Raw genomic sequence first — 26,535 nt, forward strand, 5'->3', positions numbered from 1 at the left:
CTCATTGCTGAGCTACTGATTTCATACAGTGTAACCCCTCTGAAGTGATGAGGTTGAGAAATGATTTCCCTGGTTTTCCTCCTCAGAGGGCATTATTTAGGACGCATATCTGAATGCACAGGTGAATGTGTGATGTCAGTAGGATTTGGGGAGGTATTTAGTAACTGTAATTATGAACTCCAGAAGGACTGAGAGGCCTTGGTTCTGCTGGATTGGCCTCTCCAGCTTCCACTCCCAGGCAGCACAGGGATAACCAGGTGCTCCCCGAGTTTCACTTGCAAATGGGTAGAAACAGATGGAGCTCTTTCTTGAATGAAAGTTCTTGCAAAGCTTTCAGGGCTTGACAAGCAAGCCAAAAATCCTTTTCCATCATGATAATGATCTTACCAGGCCCAGCATTGCCAGCGGGGCCAGGGAGGGCATTGTCCCACTCTGCTCTGGGCTGAGTTGGTCTCACTTTGAATATTGTGTGTGGTTTTGGGTGCTGCAATATAAGAAAGACCTAAAGCTGTTAGAGAGTGTCCAAAGTAGGGTTTTAGAGATGGTGAAGGGCCTGGAGGGGAAGCCACACGAGGAGCAGCTGAGGGCACTGGGTCTGTTCAGCTGGAGAGGAGGAGGCTGAGGTCAGAGCTCACAGCAGTTCTGCAGCTTCCTCACCTGGGGAAGAGGAGGGGCAGGCCCTGATCTCTGCTCTGTGTGACCAGGGACAGGACCTGAGGGAACGGCTGGAGCTGTGTCAGGGGAGGGTTAGGTTGGATATCAGGAAAAGGTTCTTCCCCCAGAGGGTGGTGGGGCACTGAACAGGCTCCCCAGGGAATGGTCACAGCCCCAAGGCTGCCAGAGCTCCAGGAGTGTTTGGACATGGCTCTCAGGAATGCACAGAGTGGGATTGTTAGGGTGTCTGTGCAGGGCCAGGAGTTGGAGTGGATGATCCTTGTGGGTCCCTTAAAGCTCAGGATATTCGATGATTCTATGATATATTTGCCTATCAAATTTTGGGGGTTTTTTTTGCCTATGACTTTTCATCTGTGCACCCCACTCGATTTAAATCAGCTTATCTGGTTCATGCCCAATTCCTGCTTTTCATGTGATTCCTCTCCAGTTTGTGAATCCAGGAATAACCACATTTCCTGTTCTTGGAATAGTCCTGAGAACAGATTGATGCATTAGAAGAACCAGTTGGAGGACTGATTACTGGGCTGTCACTTCTTTGCCCAGTCTGTTTTCTAGAAATGATGGTGTCGCTGAGGTCCTTTTGGCTTTATACAGTCAGAGAGCTGTTTGGAAAATCCCCATGTACCCAAATTCTATTTGAATTCAGTCAAGGACACTTATTCAGATGTTAGGAACTACCCCAAAAGATTCTGGCAATTACATCCTTAGCAACAAAGTGCCTTAATTCCCTCCTAAGTAAAATTGCATTCATGATTCTTACCCAGATTTTGAGCACATTTAGAACAAACAGTGTTGTATTTTTTTTTCTTGTTTGCTAGGAGAAAGAACAGATCTTAACTGTGATAGGAATTGTTAATAAACTTTAAAGAGCCAATTTACTGGCAACTAATTTAAATGTTAGAATCTTGACTTTACCCTATCCCAAGCTTTTGCACTCTTCTGTGGAAGAAACATTCTAAGGGAGCCAGAATCCATGACTGGCTTTTCTATTTCTATCAGCCTTGGACTGATTGGTTCATTGGGTGGGTTCTTTGCCTAAGTAAATGTGTGCAAAACCTTAGATCAACCATTCCCTTTGCACTCAGTTTGCAAAAGGCAAAAAACCTAGTTCCTATGCTTTATTAGAGCACATAGAGCAGGAGTGGTTGTCAACACCACTCACATTGCTTCAGGGAATCTGGTATTTATCTTCCCTGGTTCAGCCTGCAGTGGCACCTTTGGACATTCCCTGTGGCACTGCTCGAGCCTGGATGGATGCCACAGCACAGCACTGAGACAGGGCTCAGTTCATTGTTCCTTTGTGTCTTTTGCCCTTGCTCAGATCAGGAAGACTGAAGTGCAGGAGTAGCAGGGTAAATGCTATAAAGAGTAGAATTAATCTAATCTAATTCTAGGGATGTAAAAGTCTGGGATATCTAGTCTACGTTATTGGAACAGGCTCCTTCTGAAGACAAACCAAGAAAAAGACGGGCACTTCCACAGGGAAATTTGTTTACCTTGAATGTTTAGCTAAGATGGAATTAATCCTCTTCCCACTCCAGGATGCAGGGGGTTTTCTTTGCTGTTTTAATTTCCTTTACCACTAATACTATTCTACTTCGCAGAGATGTTGCCAAACTTACAGAATTTGTTAAAGATGTTGTCTGTGTGATGATCACAGGCAGTGATCACATCCATAAGGAATTTATATACTATTGCACTTATCTTCTTTAATTAAATATCTTTCAGAAGTGGGTAATTTAAAAAAAAAAAAGCTACAAAGATCATAAATCTTTCCTTCAAACTTAAAAAAACTGCTTGAAATTTATAGCTGGAACATTTTATGTACTGCTTTTTACTTCAGTGTAGCATGACTGAAACTTAGTAAGAATCCTGGCAGGTTTCTCTTGCTTTGAGAGTATTGTTGAGAAATGGAAGGAGAAAACTTTATTCAATTTCTTGTGTCGTCAAAAATTAGTTGGTCCTCTTCAGATATGACAAAAGAATGATCCTGAAGGTTGTTTTTATTCCTGCGTGAGTTATCACAGCAAATTTGAATATGTTTACAATAATGCAATAAAATGAGGAGGAGAGAAAACATTGCAAAGAAGGGAAATAAAGAAAATAAAGTAGATTATGTTCTTCTAAATGGGAGATGGCTGAAACATAGGCAGATCTGTATTTCACTCCTTTCTTTGGAGGCTGTCCTGGGAATGCTTGTGGAGAGAGACTATTGACAAGGGCCTGGAGTGACAGGACAGGGGAGAATGGCTTCACACTGATAGAGAGCAGGTTTAGATTGGATATGAGGCAGAAATGGTTCCCTGGGAGGGTGGGGAGGCCCTGGCACAGGTTGCCCAGAGAAGCTGTGGCTGCCCCATCCCTGGCAATGTCCAAGGCCAGGTTGGACGAGGCTTGGAGCAACCTGGGATAATGGAAGGTGCCCCTGCCCACGGCAGGGGGATGGAATGAGATGATTTTTCATGTCCCTTCCAACCCAAACCATTCTAGACCTCCATGATCTGCATGTCTCCCATGCTGGCATGACAGCCTGAGTGGTTATTTGAAAAAATGAGAAGTTTCTCTTGCACGTAAGTTTTATAATGCTGGAGAGGATTTGTTGCCTAGATGGTTGCCAAGCTTGGATGAATGGAAAAGTGGGAGTGATGAAAGTGGGAGCAATATGCCTTTTAGGATGGTGCAGCCCAACAGCTACATCAGGAAAGGCTTTGCAGGGACCACCATGGGTGCAAAGGAATAACTGTTCGTGCCTTTGACTGTTTCAGCAGCACCTGTAAAAGCAGCAGCCTTCAGTGAGTGAGCATGTATTTCCTCCTTGAAAACCCTGGTTTCTGAGTGAAAGCAGAACTATTCTGGGTTGTTGACAGATTTCAGACCAGCAGGGAACATGCCATTCTTCGGCCGTATGAAGGAGACCACACTGTATTTTTGCTTTAGATATTCCCCTAAGACAGCTGGGGAATAGGGACACCTCCATCAGTGCCCCATCACACATGTACAGCATCCAAAGGAGGAAGAGGAAAGACAGGAGGGCAGCTAAGCTCTGTCTCATTATCCACACCAAAATGAGAGCCCCATTATCCCACAGGGCAGAGCAGCTCTGCACCGATGCCCTCAAGTACCATAGACCAAGGTGCCACAGTTTGGTCCTCATTAATTGACATATAATACCCAACGAGAAACCAACCCTTGAGGAATTAATTTATTTTCATTTTCCAGTCTGTCAGTCTTGGTGAAGAGATTTTGCTCACTGTATAGCAAGGTCGCTGTGACAAATTCTGACAAAATCCAAGTTGAAGTGTTTTTTGGTTTCGCAAGCACATGAGCTCAGTGAGAAAGAACAGACTGAGATGACAAGGAGAACAGCCAATCCTGTTATATTTGTCTTTCTTATTACTGACTTGCCATGATAAATATGGAAAATTATATTTGGCTAGAAGGAGGCTGAGAAAGAGAACAGATGGCCACCAAAAGAATACTAGAGCAGCTAATAGTCACTGGCATATTTCCGGGAGAAAAATTTAAATCCGAAGCCAAGCAGAAGCATTATCCATTTTTTTCTGCTCAGGGCACTGTGCATGGAACTGCTCCTGCTATGCTCTGACTAGATGAAGGTGGTCTTCCTGAAATGCCTTCGCCGAATGGAATAAACAGCTCCTATCCTGCACTTAACAGCTCCAGCAGTAATGCTGACAGAAATAGTTGACAAGGTGGGGAAAATGTTTGTGTTCCTACTGTATTTTGAGTGAGTGTGTATTTGCTACGGGTTTTTAATGCATTGCATGATTTAGCACCTGTGTTGTATTCTCTCCATGTATTCTACAGGCTTCATTCAGTTTGGGGAACAGGGGGAAGACAATGCCTGTTCGAATGAGGAGACAGTGGGGTCTTTATTTTATGTAGTTGTGTATTTAAAAATGTCCAAAATTTTAATGCATTTCTGATTTCTATGGTTAACGTGGTACTGAAAAAAATGCTCTAATATTTTGAGAACTATGGAAGTGTGTCACAATGTCTGATTTCACAGAATGCTATAAACTTAGAGCTTTGTGGGCTAGGTGATGGATGAGGACCTTGTTCTGTTTTTTTGGTGGTAACTGGAATGAGCAAGGTGATCCAGGATTTGAAGGGCTGGAATAGCAGGAGATGGTAGTCTGGGCTTGCAACACTGGAGCTGTAGGACAAGGCTGAGTGCCACAGGAGCAGGGAAACCAGGAATGAAATGGAGTGGAATAGCAACAGTTGCTGGAGTTTTTCTTTGGAGTGCATCTGCCAGAATGAACCCAGCCACAACAGCTCAGCTACAGAGTCCGTAGGGCAAGTCCAGGGTTTTTCTAGAGCAGCTCTGCTGGGTCACCTGGATCAAGACCATCAAATAAAGCCACTGTGTGGACTGTCCAATAAATCCACCTGCTCCCCATTCAGCAGGACTGGTGTAGGAGCACATCAGTTTTTCTACGGATAAAAGTTTGTTATTTACCCATTTGGGGGAATTTTATGAAGGTTGGTCACTTACTGATTTTATTTAATAAATTGCCTAAAGAGCAATAAATCCTTAGTAAGTAGGTTTTGAGAAAGGGGGACAAAGAGGACACAGATTTCCATTGTTTAAAAAAGGCATGGACTAGTTTTGCTTTTTCACTGTAAAAGGAGAAATGTCCACCTCAAAATCTTGTTAATCTTTCCCCACTGAATGGAAATTAAATGGATTACAAATTCTGGCAGCACATCTTGGAACCCACTCACCTGCTTCCTTAGCTCTTGCTCATTTTTAAAGACATTTGGGGAATTTTTCATGCTTTATTAGTAAATCTACTTCAAAAAAATGTTCGTAATATAGACATAACTGCCCAGCTTTTTAAAAGTATTGCTAAGAAATAAAATGCCATTTCAGAGAGAAGATTCTGCAGTCTGCACAGGTATGTGAAGTCATTGTTTCCTTGGTTTTCAGTGATAGCTTTTTCTCTATGAAATCCTGGCTTGTATTGACTTGTAGCTAGAAAAGCATGAAGCAGTTAAGGAGCTACCTTTAAATGAAATGTAATATTTTCATCAGCTCCAGTAACTGAAAATTATAGCTAGCTGGGAAAGAAGTATGGATGAAGTATGAGGAAAAAGTATAACACGCACTAAAATTAATAGTCTTACTAAGAGCTGGGCTGATATAATTAGTAGAGTTTTAACTGTGTATCCCAGATTCACCTTCATAACAAATGTAATTCCCCCTTGAAAGGCAAGATACATAGATTGCATGAGAAGTGTTTGTCTGTAAAAATACTCTGGCACGGAGTTTTCCGTGCAATCATCATCTAAAGGAATTCACACAAGGATATTTGGTGTTCTGGGCAAGCTATGTCATGCTCTAGGATGCTCATGTTTGGGATGCAGTAGTCCAGTGGCCCTCTTCTGTGGCATTTGCTGTGTTGGCACTGGTAATATTTTGGATTTACAGCATATCATCCCTTATCCCTGGCTGGGTGGTCTCCAGTTCCAAATAGGGGAATTTCTGTGTCCAGCAAAGAGAGGTTTTAGTACTTATCCCTTTCCTGCCATTCTCCTGTGCTTCACAGACACCCATGGCCATTTCTCTCAAGCCAGAGTTGTTGTTCTCAGTTTGTTCTGAATCTGAAGTTTGCCCTTGCATAAGGGTTTATTCATTTGTACTCAGATGAACAGAAAGAGCACACCCAGAGCCCAGTTATCTCAAGGGCAGTTTCCAGCTGGTCTGCCCAGCTTGAGTGGTGTCTTCATGGCTGATGCTGAGACAGCTGAGCCTGTCAAAGGGCAGAATTTCCTTCATGGGGTCAGGTAGATCTGTACACAGAGTTTTATCTCCATATTTAGTTTGGAAAAGTCTTTCAGAGTCTCTAATCTAAGTACATATGCAAGTATGGATATGCCACAGCCTCTGGAGCCAGTCCAGAGCAGGGACACCAAGGGGAGCAGAGGGATGGAGCAGCTCTGCTGGGAGGAAAGGCTGAGGGAACTGGGATTGTTCAGCCTGGAGAAGGGAAGGCTTTGGGGTGACCTCACTGTGGCCTTGCAGTGCCTGAAGGGAGCCCACAGGAAAGATGGAGAGAGGCTCTTGACAAGGGCCTGGAGTGACAGGACAAGGGGGAATGGCTTCACACTGACAGAGCAGGTTTAGATTGGATATGAGGAAGAAATGGTTCCCTGTGAGGGTGGTGAGGCCCTGGCACAGGTTGCCCAGAGAAGCTGTGGATGCCTGGAGCCTGGGGCTCTGAGCAACCTGGTCTGGTGGAAGGTGTCCCTGTCCATGGCAGGGGTTGGAACTGGATGGATTTAAGGTCCCTTGCAACCCAAACCAGTCTGCGATTCTGTTCAGGGCTCTGTGCCAGAGCCATTGTCGACGTAGGTTCAGTTTGATCTCCCTGTTTGTAGCAATGCTAATGTGCCCTGGATATATCAAGGTCACAGTGTGCGTGTGGATCAGTTTGCACGCAAGCATTCCTCACCCACTACAGCTCATATATATATTTATCTATATCTGTATATGGATATCTGCAGTGTATTGGCACAGGTGCAGCATCTAATCTGAGTTGTCCCTGCTTCTTCCAGGCTCTGACAGACTCTTTCAGGAGCTCTTTTGACCAAACCCAGTGGGGTTCACTCCAGCCTATAGAGCAGAGCTGCAATCTGCTTTAGCCATGGAGTTTTCAAGGTCGAAATTATCCTAAAGATTTCTTCATTTCATTGCAGTTTACTATTGGGTGGAAATGTACAATGCTACTTACCATGTTTGTTAAAAAACTGCTGAAAGCACCAGCAAACTCCTTAAAATGGTGAGCTGCTTAGCACTTTCCCCCATGGGTTTTTTGTATTTATTGCTAATACTATCTGCCCATTGGAGCCAATGGGGTTTTTTCTATATCTCAGTAAACTTAAACCCTGATTTTGTTTTTATAAAATCTGTACCACAAGCTGAATCAGTTTAATGCAGCTTTTTGGAATGGATGGGCTCACGATCTACCTTGTGAGGCAGTTTAAAGTTGTCCTTTCAAGCAGACTCACTACCTGCTTCCAAGTATATATTTAGGGATGGCAGAGGGCCCCCTTCCCCTTGGCTGAGCACAGGGGCACACCAAGCATCTGAGAGGCATAATAACAAAATAAACTGTCTCTGCCCCAGCCCACAAAACAGCTGCTCAACTGAGAGAGGCACTGACAGAGTGTAACATGTTTTCAGCAGCTTTTGTGGCCCTCTCTCACACCCTGTGTTGGCACAGGCATTGCCACAAAGGAGGGAAACACAGAAACCATGCAGATATTCCAAATTTTTTTCCTCCAGAAAAATTTTTATTAAAGCATCGCTTCATGTTTGCAGTCTTCCCATGTGGATGCTTTTTCTCAATCTCAGCTGGCTGTTCAAGAGAGGGATCATCTGGGCTCTAACAGAGTCTTCCATCAGGTATGTGACTCTTCAGCTGACTTCAAAAATACCTGAATGCTTTTTTATAAAGTGATCTCTTATAATAAATGAACATGGGCAGAGGCAAGTCCTCTATTCCCTGTCCTCTTCCATTTCCTGTGTGGCTGGATGACTGTCCCAAATGCTTGCAGGTGTTCAGTAGCATTTGAGGCATTTCTTCTGCCAAATCACTTTCGTTTCTTGAAGCTTTTGGGAAAAGTCCACTGGAATCCCACATCTAAGGTTTTAAAGGCTTTTCCACAGTATTGGAATACAAAACGTACTTATTGAAGTTGGTTGGCTTGAGAGCATCGTTCCTTTGCTTTTTGAGAAAATATCAAACCTCACCTGTGTTGCCAAAAGCTTGACAAATACGTTTCTATGCTTCCCTGAGGATAAAAATTTCACAGGTTTATCAGGGTTGTAGCTTTAGCTCTCTGGACCTTATTCTGCATTTCACAGTGTATAGTTGATCTATTTCAGATCTATTTCAAGTAATTTTTTTATTATTTACCAAAGAAATAGTCTACCCGAAAGATTTTTCTTGCTGCTAAGAGTGTGACTTCTCTGACTAGAGGTATTCAAGGCATTGATAAAAGACATACAAGACATTCATAGAACTGCACCCTTAAATGACTGACTGTAATTAACAAATGGTATAGAAATGTTTTGCAAATAATAAATGGGAGAAGTTAGGACGGACTAGTAATCCTGGATAATTTAAATGACCATAAGCATTTATTTTTAAGGAAAGTTTGCCAAGAGCTTGCCTTTTCCTCACTAATAAGGAGTGCAACAAAGGGGCCCCGTTGAATTGAGCTCCACAGGAAATGAGGGGGAAGGAAATATGGAGAAACCAGTGAAGGAAAGACTTCGCAGTGTGTCCACCCCTGGTGTTTGGCAGCAGTCCAGTCCCAGTTTCTCTTTTGCCACTGGGAATAGTTAATGATATTTTCTGCCATTGACACTTCATGCCTACTTATTACCCTACGTGGGCTTTATTTTCCTCACTCGCAGGAGTCCTGCTGCCAGGAATGGCTGCTGGGCTTCCAAACCCAACCACCCTTTGCAGCTGAAGCAGTTGCTGCTCTGATGCTGGATGGAAGTGTTCTTGTGAGGAATCTCATTCCCTAAAATGTGCTGGATTGCCCGGACAATCTCCTGCTGCCCGTTATTACAGCTGGAGCTGCCTTAGCATTTCCCCTTTGCCTTTAGGTGTCAGAAGCGAACCACACACATTTTCCAAGGATTTGAATCCCTCTGGTGTTCACTGGTGTGGCACAGAACTACTTGCTAGGTCGTTATGTGACATTTCCTTGTGCTTTCTATTTAGAGAGTCAGTCGTGGTGTCCTTTCCCTCCCACATCTGGAAGGTCAAGTGAAGCATGGCCTGGCTGCGGACGCTGCAAACCCTCCCCCCTTTGAGAGCAGCCTGCCTCAAATAGCAAATAAGAGCTTGCAGAGTGTCCTCCCCTCTCTTCAGGTGAGTTATAAAGCTCCTGGACATCTTGTTTGCCTGGTGAACCAGCCTCTCTCTTAGTACCACTGAGAGTGTCAGTGCCAAAGTGTCACAAGTGTAAGTGTGGGGAAAGAGAGAAAAAGTGTCAGAATTAGAGACAAGTATGGGAAGATGCTTCATTTTGAAAAGAACCCATTTTTACTTGCGCACATCCTTAACTCAAACCCACAAGCACCAAGATGCTTATATTGAAGTGGTACCAGTCAGGACTTCTTGCAAGGATGTGGTGGACCAAGCTTGTCCTCTGGATAGTCCATATCCCATCACCTGGGTTCTCCTTGTCTTGGTAATCATGTGCTGGTTTTTGAATATGGCTTTGGTACCCTTCTGACACTGAGAGACACTGAGGTATTTTTGTCTCCATCCTGCCCCACTTTTGTGAGGACTTTCTCAAAGGATGAGAAATAGTAAATAAATTAAGGAATCATTTAGGTTGGAAGGGACCTCTGACGGACATCTGGCCCAGCCTCTCACTACAAGCAGAGCAAACTTGGAGCAGGCTGCTCACATTATGATCCATTTATCCAGTTCATCTCCCACTCTTTGCGCTCCAGCTATACAGTGGGAGACAGTGTCACAGGCCCTGCTCAAGGCAAAGTCTACAATGCCCACTGCTTTTTTCTCACTGGCCAAGCAAATCACGTCATCAGAGAAGACAACCAAGTTGTTCAGACACCATTTGTTGGCATATCCATACTGGTTATTCCAAATCAACTTCCTGTCTTTCACTTGGTTTGGGATGGTTTCCAAGAGGAATTGTTCCACAGCCCTCCAAGGCTGACCAGCATTGGTATGGGTAACATTTATAGAGAGTCCATATACTGAATGAATCTGGAAGATGAACTTCCTTCTCTCATATAGAGATTTATCTTTCATAGAGGTCCAAGAGCCTTCAGTGCTTTTGGCAGAATTTGCTGTCTGAATAAGCAGGGTGTTCTAGTGCCCAAGCTCGCTTGTTCTGTCTCAGCACAAAATTGACATAGATATTACTCAAGTAATCCAAAATATATTGCAGCTTTGTCTCTGTGAATATAGCAGGTTTTAATTTTTTTTTTCTTTCTGCTTGGCAGGAAAATGGAACTCAAGGCAATTTTCCCCAATTTGACCTTCCAGACAGTCTTCCTGAGAGTGATACCAGAGTCCAGACAAAACCATCTGAACTGGAGAACACCAGCATTGGGGTCAAACTGCCTATGACAGCTTCAGGTAGAATATCCCTGGATAAACTACCAGGACTGGAGTGACAGGCTGCCTGCACAGATGAGGAGTGTGTACAGTCAGGATACTCAGGGATCAGAAGTGCCATGCTAAATGGCTGCTGAAATATTTAACAATTTAGACCACAATAATATGGATGGGACTCAGTGATTTCTAACTATCCAGCTTGGGGAGGTGCTCAATAGGAGAATGATTTGACTAACACAAATACAGGAGAGAAACGTGCAGTATAAAAAAGAATGCATATTTGTCTAAGACTTAGGTAGGGTAGATGACAGCAATATTCTATTACAGGGATAAAACCCTTTCCCACTTGCTTGTGGCTGTGTCCCATTTTATTGATGTGGGCTAAATCACATTTTGGGAGTTGTCAGATCTAGAAAGTTTCTGACAGAGTTAATCTATTTCTAGAAGGAGTCTAGGGAAAAAAAAAAGCAGTGGCCTCTTGCTTTGAAATGATTTAGCATCCTTGCATTGCTGGATGAAGATCTGCTGCTGTTTAACAAAACACCCACACATGCATGCAACACATTGATTTATAATGCTCCTGTCTGAATATATATCCACATTTAAATGATGGGAGTGGAGGTGTTAGGGCAGCTGAAATTCTATGCAGGAAGAATCAGAACTGGGAGAAAAGCAGATACGGGCTCCATTTAATCCCTAACGTCAGGCATCTGAGTTTGATGATTTTTATCAGAAAAGCAAGTACTTTAAAGCTTTGGTTAACTAGAGATTACTGCCATTTTATAAATATGGTAATCAAACCAATAAAAGTGTAAGTTTTTATGTAAGTTATGGAGCCTGAGAGAACAGATAGACAACAGATGGGATTTTCAAAAACATCTAGATACATAACTGCCCTCACAATTAAATAATTTTAATCTAAGCTCTCTTAAAATCTTGCTGACAGATGTTGAATGTTTTATTGAACTTAATACTGCAAGCCAGAAAAAAAACCCCCAGAAACTTATACAAAAATGTAGAAGCAGAGAAATCTTAGTTGGAAGGGACCTCTAACAGCTTTTCTCAGCATCCTGCTCAAAGTGGTGTGCTCTTCTGTGAAATGTTCCATTGTAAAAGCACTTTGCCCTCAGGTTTCTGACATTTTATTGATTTTTGGTTTTACGTTCTTGTTTTCTGATTTAGAAGCCTTGAAAAATTTTAGAAACCAGTTAACAGTCTATGAGCAAAAAGAAATTTTCAATTATACAGAGCTCTGGTTTCTTGGCCTGGAAGCTAAAAAGATTGAAGGTTTGCCTGAAACCCAGAATAATAATTGTTATGATGATGAGCATGGTTCCTACTTAAAGGTAAGTGGAAAAATTATGGTATTCATTTTGAGCTCAATAAGTTTGTAGTGATATTATGCCAGCTCTTGAATGTTGTCTGTGAGATAAATGTTGTTTCTAGAAGATAAAAATTCGCATAGTGAAAACATGCCTTTAAAGCTCAGGGGAGAATCCACTTTGCATGTCAAGCAGGGTTGATGCAAGGTAGGTGGGCTATTGAAGCATCACTTGGGATTTTCCTTGTCACCCTTATTTAATGTAGACTTCACCTGCAGCTAACCCACCATCGTCAAGGACAGCAGACTCAAACACACCCGAGCTACTGGAAACCTGATCTTTGTTGCACTCTTTGAATCTGAACTCTTTGTGTTCTTTTGAAGGTTTTACATGACCACATTGCCTACCGCTACGAAGTCTTGGAGGTCATTGGGAAAGGGTCGTTTGGGCAGGTGGCCAAATGCCTGGATCACAAAACCAATGAGTTGGTGGCATTGAAAATAATAAGGAATAAGAAAAGGTGAGATACCTGCTTACTTTAAACCGGTACAATCACCCCTGTTATATAGAAGCTGAGGCAAACTGACAGTGTGAACAAAATCAAACCTCCTGTACATTCATTAAACACAGTGAGGGCAGAATGAGGAAAGAGGATGCCAGGAATTGGACTGGACCAAGAGGAGACACAGGCTAGGAAAGCAAGTACAGTTTCTCCAGGCTCACAAGGAGGTCTCTCTATCTGTTGCACAGTGAATACACAACCCAGGTAAGCAGCCCAGCAGGACTGAGAGCTGGGAGCATCCCCACAAGGCTCCAAAACCACAGGAATATGCTGGAAGGCTCCCATCACTTGCTTGAGCATGAAAAATTTTACACTGTGATTCTAAGCAACCTCTTCTTGTTAAGTGGCTGGTTACAAATTTGTGCGCTTGAAGCAGAGTCAATGAAACAGATGTTCAGCTGTTCAATTTTACCCCTCAGTGAACACTAAGTGTAAAGACGCTTTTCAAAACCCGCTGTCTGAGTGTGGTAGGTGTGAATCATGACCCTGTTCAAGGAAACTGAAGCATTCCTATAGACTTGAGAGCACCAGGATTTTAGTCTGGATGCTCATTGGAAACCTTTTCATTTAAAGGTTTTTTCAGACAAGTCAAATTAGGTACCCTGAAGTGTTATGTAAGGCCAGTGTATTTAGACTAGGAATCAACCATAAGAAATCAAAATTACTGTGGTTAACAGAGGTGAATGAAACATTTTAATAATTGTCCCACCTGCTGAGCTTACAGTAAGCTCGTGGTGTTTGTAGCATTTGCAGAAGTACAAATGCTACCGAGTTGATGTCACCGTTCTGTGTCATGTGATATTTCAGGTTTCACAGCCAGGCTATGGTAGAAGTGAAGATCCTTGATGCTCTGCTGAAGAAAGACAAAGATGATACTCACAATATCATCCACATGAAGGAATACTTCTACTTTCGCAATCACTTCTGTATCGCCTTTGAACTGCTGGGGTAAAGTATATTTTCCTTTACACACACTTTGAGGAGAATTGTAGATCTTGTGCCTTACAAGATTTAATTTTTATGTCTTCTTCAGAAGAATTGGCAGCTAGAAAGGAACACTGTCTAAATACAGACTGCATAACTGAGCCTTTGATCACCCAAGGTGAACTGAAAAAGGCCACGTTCAGACTTCACACGGGCAATGACATGATCCATCCCTTATTTTCTGTGCTGGGTATTGAAGTCTTCTTCCCCGAAACACCTGTGAGGAAAAGAGTAAATTCAGGACTGGTAAACTTCAGGGTATATAAACATGAATAATATAAAATAATTTAAAATAAAACTGCTTCTTGCTTTTTATGAATCTTTGCTGCAGGCCATCTTAGGAGGAATTCTGGAGGCATTTTGGAGAAGTCAGATCATTTTATTCACCAGCCTTCTTGTAATCAGGGACTCAAACTGGAATTATGGAGGCTACCCACAGTTACCCAGCCCTCAGAGTAAAACCCCCATTGCTGCATGTGTTACAGCCCCTGCTGAAGATTCAGCATCATATGGACAGCTTGATCCCAAAGAAACCTAAATCCCTTGTGTTGCTGCCTGTGAGCCTGTCACTTACAGGCACACAGGGTAAGAGGTGACTCCTCTCCAGGGAAGACACAGACCAGTCTTTTCTGAAAGCTGCTATGGAAACACACAGGGAAATGGGATAGCCACTATCTTTAGCTCTTTACAGAGGAGTTGAAGACTGGTTGTCATAGAAAAATGTTTGTCTGGTAAAATTTTTATTGCCTTTAAAATACAGTGAAAAGCCTTTGATTTGTGATCTTTTCCATTAAGACTTGGCACCTTTAATTCCAAAGGAATGGGCCGTGCCTGCTACCAGTGGACACTCAAGTGGGGAAGGCAGAAAGCTCCAGTTGGTCATGTCCTTGCAGATGTGTGCTAGTGCTGAGGACACCTCTCACAGGGAAGAACTTGTTCCTAATATCCCATTGAAACCTGCTCCTCTTTCAGTTTAAAATCATTGCCCCTTGTCCTTTTGCTATCACTATAAAAATCTCTCTCCCTCCTTTTTATAAGCCCCTTAAAGCACTGGAAAGCTGTAATGAGTTCTTCCAGAACCTTCCCTTCTCCAGGCTAGTGGGCAGGGCTACTGGAAGGAGCTAAGATGTGATGGTCACAGCAGGGATATAAAAACCTAATGAGACCTGAATTGATGGGGGGGTTATCTAGAAATATTTACTGCTGGTTAAAAACCTTTAGACAGAAATTATTTACTCAAGATGCCAAAGCAAAGAGAAATGACAGCAAAAGGAGACAGAAGAAAATTTATTTCAGTTCCTGAATGATTATTGTTCTTGGTGAGAATCAGCACAGCTGCTTAACAGCAGAGAGTTTAGCAAGGAAGTTCACTGATTTTACATCTGCTTTAGATCTGGGAGGTGTTTGTGCATATCACATGCAGAGCAGCATTCTCAGGGAGGAAAATAGCTGTCATTTTCCTCTGCATGGGTCCTCCCTCATGTGGGAAGACAAGCTCTTAATGCACTGGAAACTAATCATGCCTTTAAAAATAAATTCCCCAATCTCTTATCTGCTCCCTATCTGGTGCTTCTTCCTCCCCCACAGAATAAATTTGTATGAGCTGATCAAAAAGAACAATTTCCAAGGCTTCAGCCTGTCTTTGATTCGCCACTTCACTCGATGTGTGCTGAGGTGTTTACAAGTGCTCTACCAGGAAAGAATCATTCACTGTGATCTGAAGCCTGTAAGTGCAATCATTTCATCACCTGCTATTCTGTACAGAATAAATGAGCTTATCCTATTCTATACTGATTGAGAGGAACTGTCGGGAGAAACCCTAAAACCCAGTAAGATGTTTGTACAGAAGCTGTAGTTTATTTCAGATTATATTCATGCTACAGTCAAATGATTATTACAGTCAAATTACCATTGATTCAGTTCATTCACCAAAGCTTTAAATGAGATTATTTGGTTTCCAAAATGTGTACAAATATGAATCAAATTCAGGCAATGACTTTTTACTTAGAGAAAAAGAAAAGTACTTGTAAAATTAAGTATTTCAAGATGAAGGACATTGTAATGCAAGGAGTATTCACAAGGCAGCCTGTTTCAGGTTATCCTGTTAAGTCTATTTAATTTCTTAGGCATAACTATAAAATTAAGTAGCCTAGTAAATGGCAAAGGAATTCTATAGACCAGTATTTAGGGTGTTCACCTGTTTCTGGAGGAACATCTGTCATCCAATTCCTGCTGCTGTATCAGCTAAGCATTCATGATAAGTGAAACGTTTCCATTCTGCTTAAGCCCCAAATATAAATTTTTGCAATTTTCTGAGATTTCTGGAAGTATTTATTCTATTTTCACCTCAGGCAAAAGTTTCTCTTGATTTCCTTTTCAAAAGGGCAAAGGAACCAGTAAAGAAAGAAATAAATTCTCAGGTAAAAATGCTAAGGATAAAATTCTGTTCTCACTTTTCTAAATGTATCTTGGTTTAGAATTCTGAGAAGTCACGTACTATCTGTACCCACTGTCTTGCCAATATCTTTGCCAGACCAATTTGCAGTGAGAAGAGAGGCTTGCAAGATAATCCAAATATCTGAATCAAAAACAATTAGCCCAATGGGAAATCTGTTTCCAGGCAGCCACTGACAAGGAATGACGTTGGCAGCATCAATTAGTGTAGTCTGTATTTAAATAGAGTAACGTATTAGTGAAAATGTAGTGAGTTAACTAGAAGACAGTTTTGTTCTCATTCAACAATTGTACAGCTTCATTAATTTATGTTGCCTGAAACTCACATCTGTTATCCCATCTGCCTCCTATGATATTTCTCAACAAACGGTAGAATATGGAGCTTCTCTGGCCTTTATGCTAGATAATGACTGCTTCCAAAGCCTGGTTTTCCAGCTGATCCTGGTTTTCCAGCTGATCCTGGTTTTCCAGCTCTGATCAGCTCCCTTGCATTGTGAGGGATTCAGTATTAGAGACAGAGTCCTACCATGAGCACAAAGGGATATTGAGCTGCAGAGGGGGGATGCTGGTTCCCTTACCAGAGCCAAGAGCACCGGGATTGTGGAAATCAGTCCTTGCCTTGACTTTCACCAGTAGCAGCTTCTCCTTCCTGCCACATGAAGCATTTCCTTATGAACTAATTACCCAAGAAACCACTTCATCATTGTTTGGCATCCACCTGGGAAGTGTTCATTCCTTCAAAGCCCTGACATATAATCACTGTAAAACTGGTTGGTAAAGGTAACCATCTGTCTGCTGAGGAGTGGAGAAGAAAATCCTTCATTTAGACAGCCTTTTAATGAGGATAAAACTCTTCTCTGCAGAAGAGAGCTGAAGGCCGTGTTTGCTCATCAGTGCACATATCGCTGAGCAGGCTGTTTAAGGATCACTTCTCCAGCTGGAACTGCTGTGAGGCACCCAGTGCTGTGCCCTCCTGCACCCAGCTAAGAATCCATAGGACCATGCCTTGGCCACTTATCCCTCCCTTGAGACCTGTGCAGCACACAGGTGGAGAGAGGTGAGCTGACACGGAGTCTGGAGCAAGCTGTGCAGGGAGGAACTGTGGAGTGGTTTTGGGGAGCTCGCTGGTGCCCTGTCTGGCTCACCTGCAGCCTGGGTACCTTTCCAAATCTCCCCTCTGCTTTGCCCAAATGCACATTATTGGCTGCTTCCTTGTGTTAGCAAATGCATTCCAAAGGAGGTTGAATTTTGAAGCTCTCACTATGCAGAGAAGTGTAAATGTGATTTGCATTCTGATTTTCCCAAGTGTTCACTAACTTAATATTAAAACCCCTCTTTTCCCTGTAATTTTTTTTCTTTTTAGGAGAACATACTATTATACCACAATGGCCAAGGTTCAGTCAAAGTTATTGATTTTGGATCAAGCTGCTATGAAGACCAAAGAGGTTTGCAGAAAAGTCAAGTTGATGTAATTTTCTTAATAAGCTTTCTTAATTTTAAATAATGTGGAAAAACAATTTCTTTGATCGGGCTAATATATTGACCTATGCCCCTAATTAGAACCTGATGAACTGTTCAGCCAGTGGTGGTGGAGCAAATACTGGTAGAGACAAGTGAGTTATTACCATTCTTTTTCTTTGTCCCAAGCCTGATCAGCTCCTCTACTCCTGTTGCAATCAGAATTACACTTTCAGGAGTGGTTAGCTGAAACAAACTTAAGAGGCTAATCCAAATATTTCGCTTATCAAGAAGTTTGTCAGGTCCAGAGAACCTTTCTCAGTGAGATGGTTAAATTATAATTGGTACTTTTTGTATGAATACTACAGGGAGAGAAACGGGAACTGTGCTTTTAATTTAGGAACTGTTGATTGATGCAAAGGGAACACCTTCAAATAGGAAAATGAGCATGGATATGCTGAATCTCAGCATTAGTAGAAAAATTTCCTTCAGTGAAACTTGTTGAAGAACAATTTCTAAATAGAACAGTGGAAAGTGTATCACCCATTACTTTTAGGATGGGATTAGAAAAAGTTTCCGGAGCCTATGTGAGCAATTCATGGATAGACAGATTTATGATGCCTGAACATATGCCACTCCTCTGTGAAATCTGCAGCTGACATTTCAGTCCCAACTGTGATATTTTGCTTCTTGTCTAATTTTTGACACAGTGTACACCTATGTTCAGAGCCGCTTTTATCGCTCCCCTGAGGTGATTCTTGGTCATCCTTATGCTATGGCTGTTGATATGTGGAGCTTAGGCTGTATCATAGCAGAGCTTTACACAGGCTACCCGCTGTTCCCAGGGGAAAATGAAGCTGACCAACTTGCCTGCATCATGGAGGTAACTTTTGAGATTGATTTGCATACCCATTTGATAAACTGCACCACCAGCAACAAAGAGAAATCTCAAGCAATAATGAGATATGATTGGCTATGGCCTGGCTTTTCAGAGGGAGGTTTAATGCAGCCAAATGGGTCTTTGAGCCAGAAGGTCCCCCCTGAGCCTCTTTTCCTCCAGGCTGAGCTCCCTCAGCTTCCCCTTATCAGACTTGTGCTCCAGACCCTACCCCAGCTCCATTCCCTTCTCTGGACACACTCCAGTTCCTCAATGGCCATCTTGCAGTGACAGGCCCAGAACCGGACACAGGATTTGAGCTGTGGCCTCACCAGTGCCATGGACAGAGGGACAATCACTGCCCTGGTCCTGCTGCCACACTATTTTTGATATAAAGATGTGTACAGGCAGCACTAAGGGATCCCTTAATTCCCTCCACAATAAGAGGAAATATTTTGTAGACATTTCACAGTAAATTGCAACATTCAACTTCATATGGAGGGCAAAATGCCACATCTCACCTGATGGCTGTTGTGTATCTTTATGAAATAAGGAGTAACTCTATGAATTAATTTTCTATGAAGGTATTGGGTCTTCCACCAGCTGATTTTATCCAGGCTGCATCAAGGAAGAGAACATTCTTTGGTAATTTCTTCTGATTATTTGTCCTTGCTGGATCCCCTCCTGGTAGTTAATCTAATAATTAATCTACTAATTAATAGCACTGGTAGCATAGGGTCAGAGACCTTTAGCTAATTCCTAGCTGATAAAAATACTTCCAGGAAGAGGTATGGAAAAAAGGCAAAAGGACAACATGAGGCCTACAAACGAACCTGGAACTCTGCTCTTCATGTCTTATGGGCCTCTAACTGCCAAAGTGATAGGGAAATTACTCCTTTAAAATATTGTTCCTAAAAGGAATGCAGTGGGCTCTGGGAACTAATTTACATTGCTCATTTCTCTGTGTATAATTTGGGTTTGGAAATTGCTCAAAGCAAACAAATCAACGAAGTGTAGGATGTCGTCTCTAGGATGTAACCAATCCTGCTTGCCACAATTCTGGCAGATTATCACTCCATCAGGGCAAAACTGGAGTTAGTGGGATGGACATAGATACTGTTTATGCAACTTTTTAAAGTATTTAGGGAAGGTTTTTAACGTAATTTTTTTGAGCATGTCTTTTTTTTTAAGATTCCAAAGGTTTTCCTAAATCCGTGACTAACAGCAAAGGCAAAAAGAGATGCCCAGACTCCAAGGACCTAAGCACAGTGCTGAACACCCATGATGCTGGTTTCTTGGACTTTTTGAAAGGATGCCTAATGTGAGTTCATACCATGTGCAACAAGCTAGTTTTTTCTTTCATTCTCTTGTGCCTTTAAAATCTTTTTATCTTTTGGGTTTGGGTTTTTATTTTTTGGTGAGGTGTTTTGGGTTTGTTTTGTTTTGTTTTCCACGTGGCATCATTTGTGTAACTATTGACACTTTACTGTGTCTTCTTTAGCACTGACTTCAAATGTCTTTCTAGCAGTTTGGTAGCACTTTCCTAAAGAAATCTTAAAGGAACTTGTAACTTGTGGTTACATTGGGAGGGAAGAAAAAATCATCCCACTCTGTTTCACAAGAAGGCTGCTTTCAGTGCTCTCTGTTTGCCAAGTCTGTGTGAATCATTGATCCATTTTGGTTTGCTGGTTGAATCAGAACCTTCAGAAAATAATTTCAGTGGAGCAAAAAACCAAACCTTAAACAAGTAATTTTGGGTCCCTACCCTAATAACACCAGGAACTGCATGTTAAAAATGGTTTGATGCTGCAGAGGGTTTGATCAGCACAGTGCTGACGTAAATAGGTTTTGAAGGATGGAGGAGGTCACATAACATTTTTCCATGATTTTAGGATAAAAAGATAAAATTATTTTGTTTCAAAAAAAATGTCCTCATGACCTGACTTTCAAAAGACAGGGCTGAATCTTCTGCCTTGTACTAATTTTCAGTTAGAAATAGCTGAATAATGATTTGTCTCCCGTGGATTTAAGGTGGGAACCTTCCCTGCGCATGACTCCTGATGAAGCGATGAAACACGCGTGGATCCAGGAGCCAAAAATCTTCCGGAAAACACAGGCTCCAAGGAAGATGAGTGATGGCTCATTCTCTGTACTGGAAAACAGAAGAGAGACAATTCGTAAGCATCTTCTACCTCACAACTGTGTGCATTTATATCAGTGTTTGGCATTTCTTTGTGTTTAGTGTCATCTGCCTGGAGTAAGGGGAGGTGAAAGTGTGGAGGAAATGGATGGCCACTGAAATGTGGTGGGTAAAGGCACCGTTCCTCACTTGTGTAGAACTGCATGCCTTATGTTTTAGCTCCGCTGCCAGCAAGAAGGCTGGAAGTGCTAAAGATTCACATGGAAAGCCCTTTTCCCTGCTGAGAGCAAAATAGTACCTGACACTACACCACAGCGCATCTCACTTTCAGAGCCAAAGAATGCAGCAGTGGGGGTTGTAAGATCCCAAAGAAAAGTTTCCCCTGATTTGCTGGGAGTTTGTGTCAATCCTGTGTTTTACCTGCTGTTAAGAGTCTGCAGTCTTACCCTCTCATTTTAATGATTTACTGTTGCAGAGAATCTCTGGAAAAATGCAGCTGACAAAGTGAGAAGTGAACTGGCTGACAGACTGACTCCCTTCACAGGCACAGCAGAAAATGATGTGCAGAACCCAAGGAAGCATGGTATTCCAGAGAAATATTTGGAAAACCACATGGAAAAGCCTATTAAATACAATCAAGTGGAAGACAGTGGCGAAAGAGCTCTTCCAAAAACTTCTCTTTTTTTCCCACCAATTAAGTAACACACAGCACAAGCTATGACTGGCTCAGTTGCATACCTAGTATATTTTGTAGGTATTATTTGTACTCAGGAATATAAGCTATATCTGTCTGTTCATGGGCTGTGCACATTGTAAGTATATTTAATGTTCTTTTTACCCTGAAATCATCTAGCCAACCAAAACAGAATTTGACAACCATTCCTTTTCCTCATCTACATCCTTGTGATCAGAGATTCTTCACAAGCAGCAGCAATAAAATGGAGACCATAGAGGTGGAGAGTCGCTTGTTCTTGGTGTTATAACAGACTCCTGAATTCTATATTTTCCTGGATCTAAAAGAACAGATGCGTTGACTGAAGAATCTGAATCCTTTTACTTACAGCAGCATAAGTCAGGAATAATTAATAGATAAGATTACTGGATATATTTATGTATAAAAAAAAATAAGAAAAATCAAACCCTGCATCCTCATTTTCCTCCTTCTCCATCTTCCTCTTTTTATAGTGAAGCCACTAGATGGAAACCATTGTCACACCTTCCTAGCAGATTTAGAAATGTAAATTATGCTCTTTAGCTCTCTAGCAACAACAAAGCAGAGTGACATTCTGGGCCCATTTCTGCAGGGGCTCAACAGGAAGAATAGATTAAAGCAAGCTGGTTTGATTTGGGAAAATTGTCCTTCATGGGAAATTTAACTTAATACTCAGAAAAAACCGCAACAAAAACCAAATGGATTTCTATGGGTTAGTGTGTTTAATTTAGATATGTCGCTCTTTGAACAACAGGCTGTCTTTTCACTGCATTTGTAAAGCACCCGCCCCATTACACCTCTTACATTTACTGGAGCTTATAGCTAGAAATTCAGTTTAAAAGGAATAATGAGAAAATTGTCCTACCAAAAGCAGCTGCTACTTTAGCAGTGACACTGCAGCAGCCCCAAGGGAAATAGGTGTTGAGAGGTGTTTAGAGTCACCATAGCAGCACACTCCCACAGGCTCTTTTGCAAAAGGAAAAACCAAAGGATATGGAAACGGTCCTCAAACAGTTCCAAGTGTTACAGGAGTAAGCAAGCTACCTGACAGGGACAGCTGAATCAGTTAATGGTTGAAGTCACCTTGGGGAAAGTGGACTGCTGTGATCATCCCCTCAGCTTCAGGCAAATCCTGGGACTCCTGAAGAAACACCTGGAAAAATGAGTGACGCAGGAAGGGCAATAGCCCATTATTGAGGGTAATTGAGTGGAGAATGACAAGGGTATTTTGGCAGACAGATACCATCCTGTTGTGATGCAGACATTCCTGACAAGTAGGCCAGCTTGTAGTGCCAGAATTATCTGTACCTCTGGTTTCAGAGAGACCCCTTTGCAGTTGAATCCTCCTGGAGACCATAAAATGCTCCCATTCCCATTCTTCAGCAGAATGATGTACTGAGAAAAATGAGTTCTGTTCTGCACCATGTTATGGCACAGTAGAGCCAGGGTGGGTGCACTGCAAAGTGGGGACAGAGCCCTCATCACATTTCTCAGATCCATGGAGCAATCATTTACTGTTTTGGTGCAGTTGCTGTTCATTCTTCACCTGCTGTGTCACATTTCCTTTCATCGCTTAGGCTGCCCTAAGTTACAATATCTGATTCTCACAATTGTGCACTTGGCTATTTGTCTGCTCTACTTCAGGGGCAAAGTTTGGAGTCAATTATATCAAGGTGCCCTTGACACCTGGAATGGATGTCACCCTGATGAAGGTGTAAACCTCATTTGATAAATGGGCTTCCATGCTGGAGGCGTGTTTTCTTCACAATTAGTGTATTTTAATAGCTCTTTGTAGTCAGCATTACCGTATTATTTCTCATGACATATGCTGATGGGTTTTTTTAAGGCATTCAGCGTTGAGGGAAAAGTGGCAAAGTCATCTGAGCCTGTAATTCAGTTTGATCATCCTTCCATAGAGAAGGCAGACGGATGGCATTTCACTGTAGCTGCCATGAATTTGCTGTCCTCCCTTCCTTGCTGACCTGCTGTTCTGTTTTAATTCCTGCAGTCTTCATGGTGATTTCCATCTTCAACATCTTTCCTAATAAGGGGTCTTGTGGATAACTGTTGGATTTTTTTTAGAGATGACAGAAATAAATAGAAATTACTTGGTGGAAATATCTAGCCCCGAGATATCATCACTGCTTTCACATTCCTCTGCAGAAACAAGTAGATCCATCAGACACAGGTAGCATGCTCATCTCTGTGCCATTTGAAAGGAGATAATGAGAAAATTCTCTGTGTAAGAGGACAGCCTACAAAATGCTGAGAAGAATCCTCTGACTCATGCTCAGCTTGAGCCACCCTCAGACTTTTCACGACGCAGACTCTCAGAGAAAAGAAGCACTGATAATTTGCTTTCTTGAAAAGTCCAATCCATGCATCATGTTTTGTTTCTCTGTGTATTGCCATTTTTTAACCACATTTGCCAAGAAAATGAGGTGGCTGCTTTCTTGTCCATGTCTGCACAGTGGCCTGTCTGTCTGGTCTAGTGGAAGGTGTCCCTGCCCATGGCAGGAGAGTTGAAGTGATGATCTTTAAGACCCCTTCCAACCCAAACCATTCTATGATTTTATGATTCCGTCTTCTAGTTAGGCATTTTTACAGCACAGATAAGTGATTTTGGGTGTAAGGCTGGGAGGGGTATCACAGTATGAAGAAGTTCTAGGAATCCATGTGACTGAGTTCAGGAGAATGTGCAGGGACCAGCACTGTTGCAGCAGTAGGTATTTACAGGATGTCAGATACAGATCTTTAGTTAATCAATGTGAGAACACAAAGACTTAGTGACCAAGCTGTTAGAACACTTCCGTCTCTGAAACATCACCACAAAACCATTGTCCGTAAATAACAGCCTTTCTGGAACTGAATGCTTTCTGCATAATTGCACTTCACCGCTGCTCCTGGGAGGCTGTGTGGGTATGACTGAAATACATCAAATGCACAGTCATTGCAGAGCCCACATCGGTGGCCTTCAAAAACAGAGACTCTCCTGATTACTCCTGATCTACTGTGCAAGGTGTTACCAGCAGGCATCAATTTCTGCAGATGTGGGTGTGCCTGTGCCCTCCTATTTGCTGTGTGAGACAAGTAAAGCCAATTTGTCAGCCTGGGAACTGCTCATCTTTGACCCTCTCTGTGCTCCCAGTGCTCTGAGCTTTCAGATGACAAGTCTGTCCAGAAAATGGCTATGTAGACACTGTTTATATCTGTTCCAAAATGTCTTTATATGTCACCTGGGATGCCCCTGCCCTCAACAGTGTTTTTGGCACCCCTCTGAAGCTTGAAAAGGGAAAAGGGGAAAAAGAACTACAGTCCAACAATTCCCTGTTCTGTAAACATCCCTCACATGCTGATGCATCTGTCCCTGCTAACCCATTTTGCAAAATACTTATTATAAAGAGAATATCCTCCTTTCTATCCTCAGAGGTTTTTTGGGCATCCAGGATTTTCAGCCTGTGAAGAAGGAAAGGTCTTTTCACAGTTGCAGTGGGACAACTCCTGGAACAGGAGGATTTGTACAACACAGCTATGGATAAACAAGCCCACAACAGTGAAAGAGCTGAGAAGTTACATTAAGCAAAGGTGAAGTCCTTTTACGAGGTAGCTTGTGAAAAAGTCTCCCTTATGCCACCCCCTTTCCTTCAGGATTGCATGCATTACTCAACAAGGAGCTTTACATCTCCTCTGCTGCTTCCATATGATCCATAGGATTTGGCAGAAATCATCCTGCAGATGTGTGGCAAAAGGTGAGTTAGCTTGGCACCATCTTCCACAAGGGCTATAGTTTTTTGAAATAAAGAGAATCTGGGATAGATTCAAACATGGAAAAGAGGGCTGTCAAAGAAGTGAGTAGCTGAATGTAAGGATATTTTTTAGCCTAGTTACCCAAGGTTCAAGTCACCACTCTGTTAAGTATCTATCTGGATATCAGCCTTCAGACATTTTTAAACCCAGTTTCTTTTTCAGTTGAATTTTTTGTTAAAATTTGTCCTAAAAGAACAAGCTGGGGTGTTAAATAACCTCACCAGAATGCAAATATTGTGAAATGATACTGACATTGCTTCAGCTGGTTCTAGATAACAGGATTCTGCCGCTTCCTGCACTGCAACAGGGAGTTGCTGAGCTGGGGAGGTGTGGGGTGGAAGTTGGCTGTGTGTCTGGGACGTGTGTGCTGCCTGCAAAGGATTTCAGCAGTGGACCAATCAGGGCTGTTTTGAGAGTACTGGGCATAGCATTTTCCTCCTTCTACTCCCAAGTTTGTTGCACGTCATCATAACCCCCAGAGAGAAAACTCAGAGAAACTTCACTGCTTTCCTCTCCTGTCTGTCTGTTGCCTGAGGCAGATACTCAGAGGTGCCATTGCATCCTGTGGTTCTGACTCTCCTCCTTCTTTTCACACTTAGCTCCTGTGTGAGCATTTAGTTTTCTAAAGGAAGCAGATTTTATCTTCCTGCCTCTTCTCAAGTCATCTATAATTTTAAAATCTTCCTTGGCATGCTGCTCACTGCCAATCTGTGGTATCTTCCTGCTGCTGCACGTCTCCCACGCCCCTTAGCAGTGCCATGCAAACACCACCACATCCTGTTCCACCCAAGAGACCATGCAATTCCAGTCCTTGTCACGCAGCTAAACCACCTCTCCTTGCAATTCCAGGACAGTTGCATATTCCAGCAGCATCTCAGTTGCATCCTCCAATCTCTCACATTGCTCTATGTGAGGAAGGGATTTTCTGCTTAAAAGCGGAAGAACAAGAAACAGGGAAAATTCCTCACATGGGCAGCTCTACAAGATGCAGATTCCCTTGCCTTTTTCCCTTCCCACTTCATGATTAATTCTGTCTTTGGTTCATCTCCCAGAGGGGCCAAAGTCTCTCGGTTTTGATATCCCTGTGCTATCCTAACCTTCAAATATTCACTTTGCATTACTGTATCCTTCAGCCCTGCCTGCTTCCCCCCAAACAGGGTCTTGGGCCTCTCTGGAGCAGACAGTATAAAAAAAGTCAGCATTTTATTAAAGAATTTAAAAAAGAAGCCATAAATATACTTGCTCTCTAAAGCAGGACTGTCAACAACATGACCTGGGATCCAAACAATCTGTGTGCAATTTGATCTCTTTAAACCCTGTCCCTGAGGATCAGAACAGGTAGCTCTCCTTCTCTGTGGTTCATCTGTTTTTCACATGCCTGTCCCAGAAAAATAGTACAAAGGGCTTTTCT

The 26,535-nt window shown here is 42.4% G+C and overlaps 1 protein-coding gene across 1 annotated transcript; it reads left to right on the forward strand.

Moving 5' to 3' along the window:
- The first annotated feature begins 4,123 nt into the window (after positions 1 to 4,123).
- DYRK4 (dual specificity tyrosine phosphorylation regulated kinase 4) lies at positions 4,124 to 21,563 on the forward strand. The gene is made up of 14 exons (XM_020584443.2): positions 4,124 to 4,385; positions 8,021 to 8,104; positions 9,438 to 9,587; positions 10,694 to 10,829; positions 11,991 to 12,154; positions 12,514 to 12,650; positions 13,500 to 13,640; positions 15,264 to 15,402; positions 17,494 to 17,575; positions 18,299 to 18,471; positions 19,050 to 19,110; positions 19,657 to 19,786; positions 20,497 to 20,642; positions 21,081 to 21,563. The coding sequence occupies exons 1-14, from the start codon at positions 4,362 to 4,364 to the stop codon at positions 21,305 to 21,307; spliced, it is 1,794 nt and encodes a 597-aa protein (XP_020440032.1). The 5' UTR covers positions 4,124 to 4,361; the 3' UTR covers positions 21,308 to 21,563.
- Positions 21,564 to 26,535: the final 4,972 nt, after the last annotated feature.

This window comes from Corvus cornix, chromosome 1A, assembly GCF_000738735.6.
Source record: "Corvus cornix cornix isolate S_Up_H32 chromosome 1A, ASM73873v5, whole genome shotgun sequence".
NCBI lineage: Eukaryota > Metazoa > Chordata > Aves > Passeriformes > Corvidae > Corvus > Corvus cornix.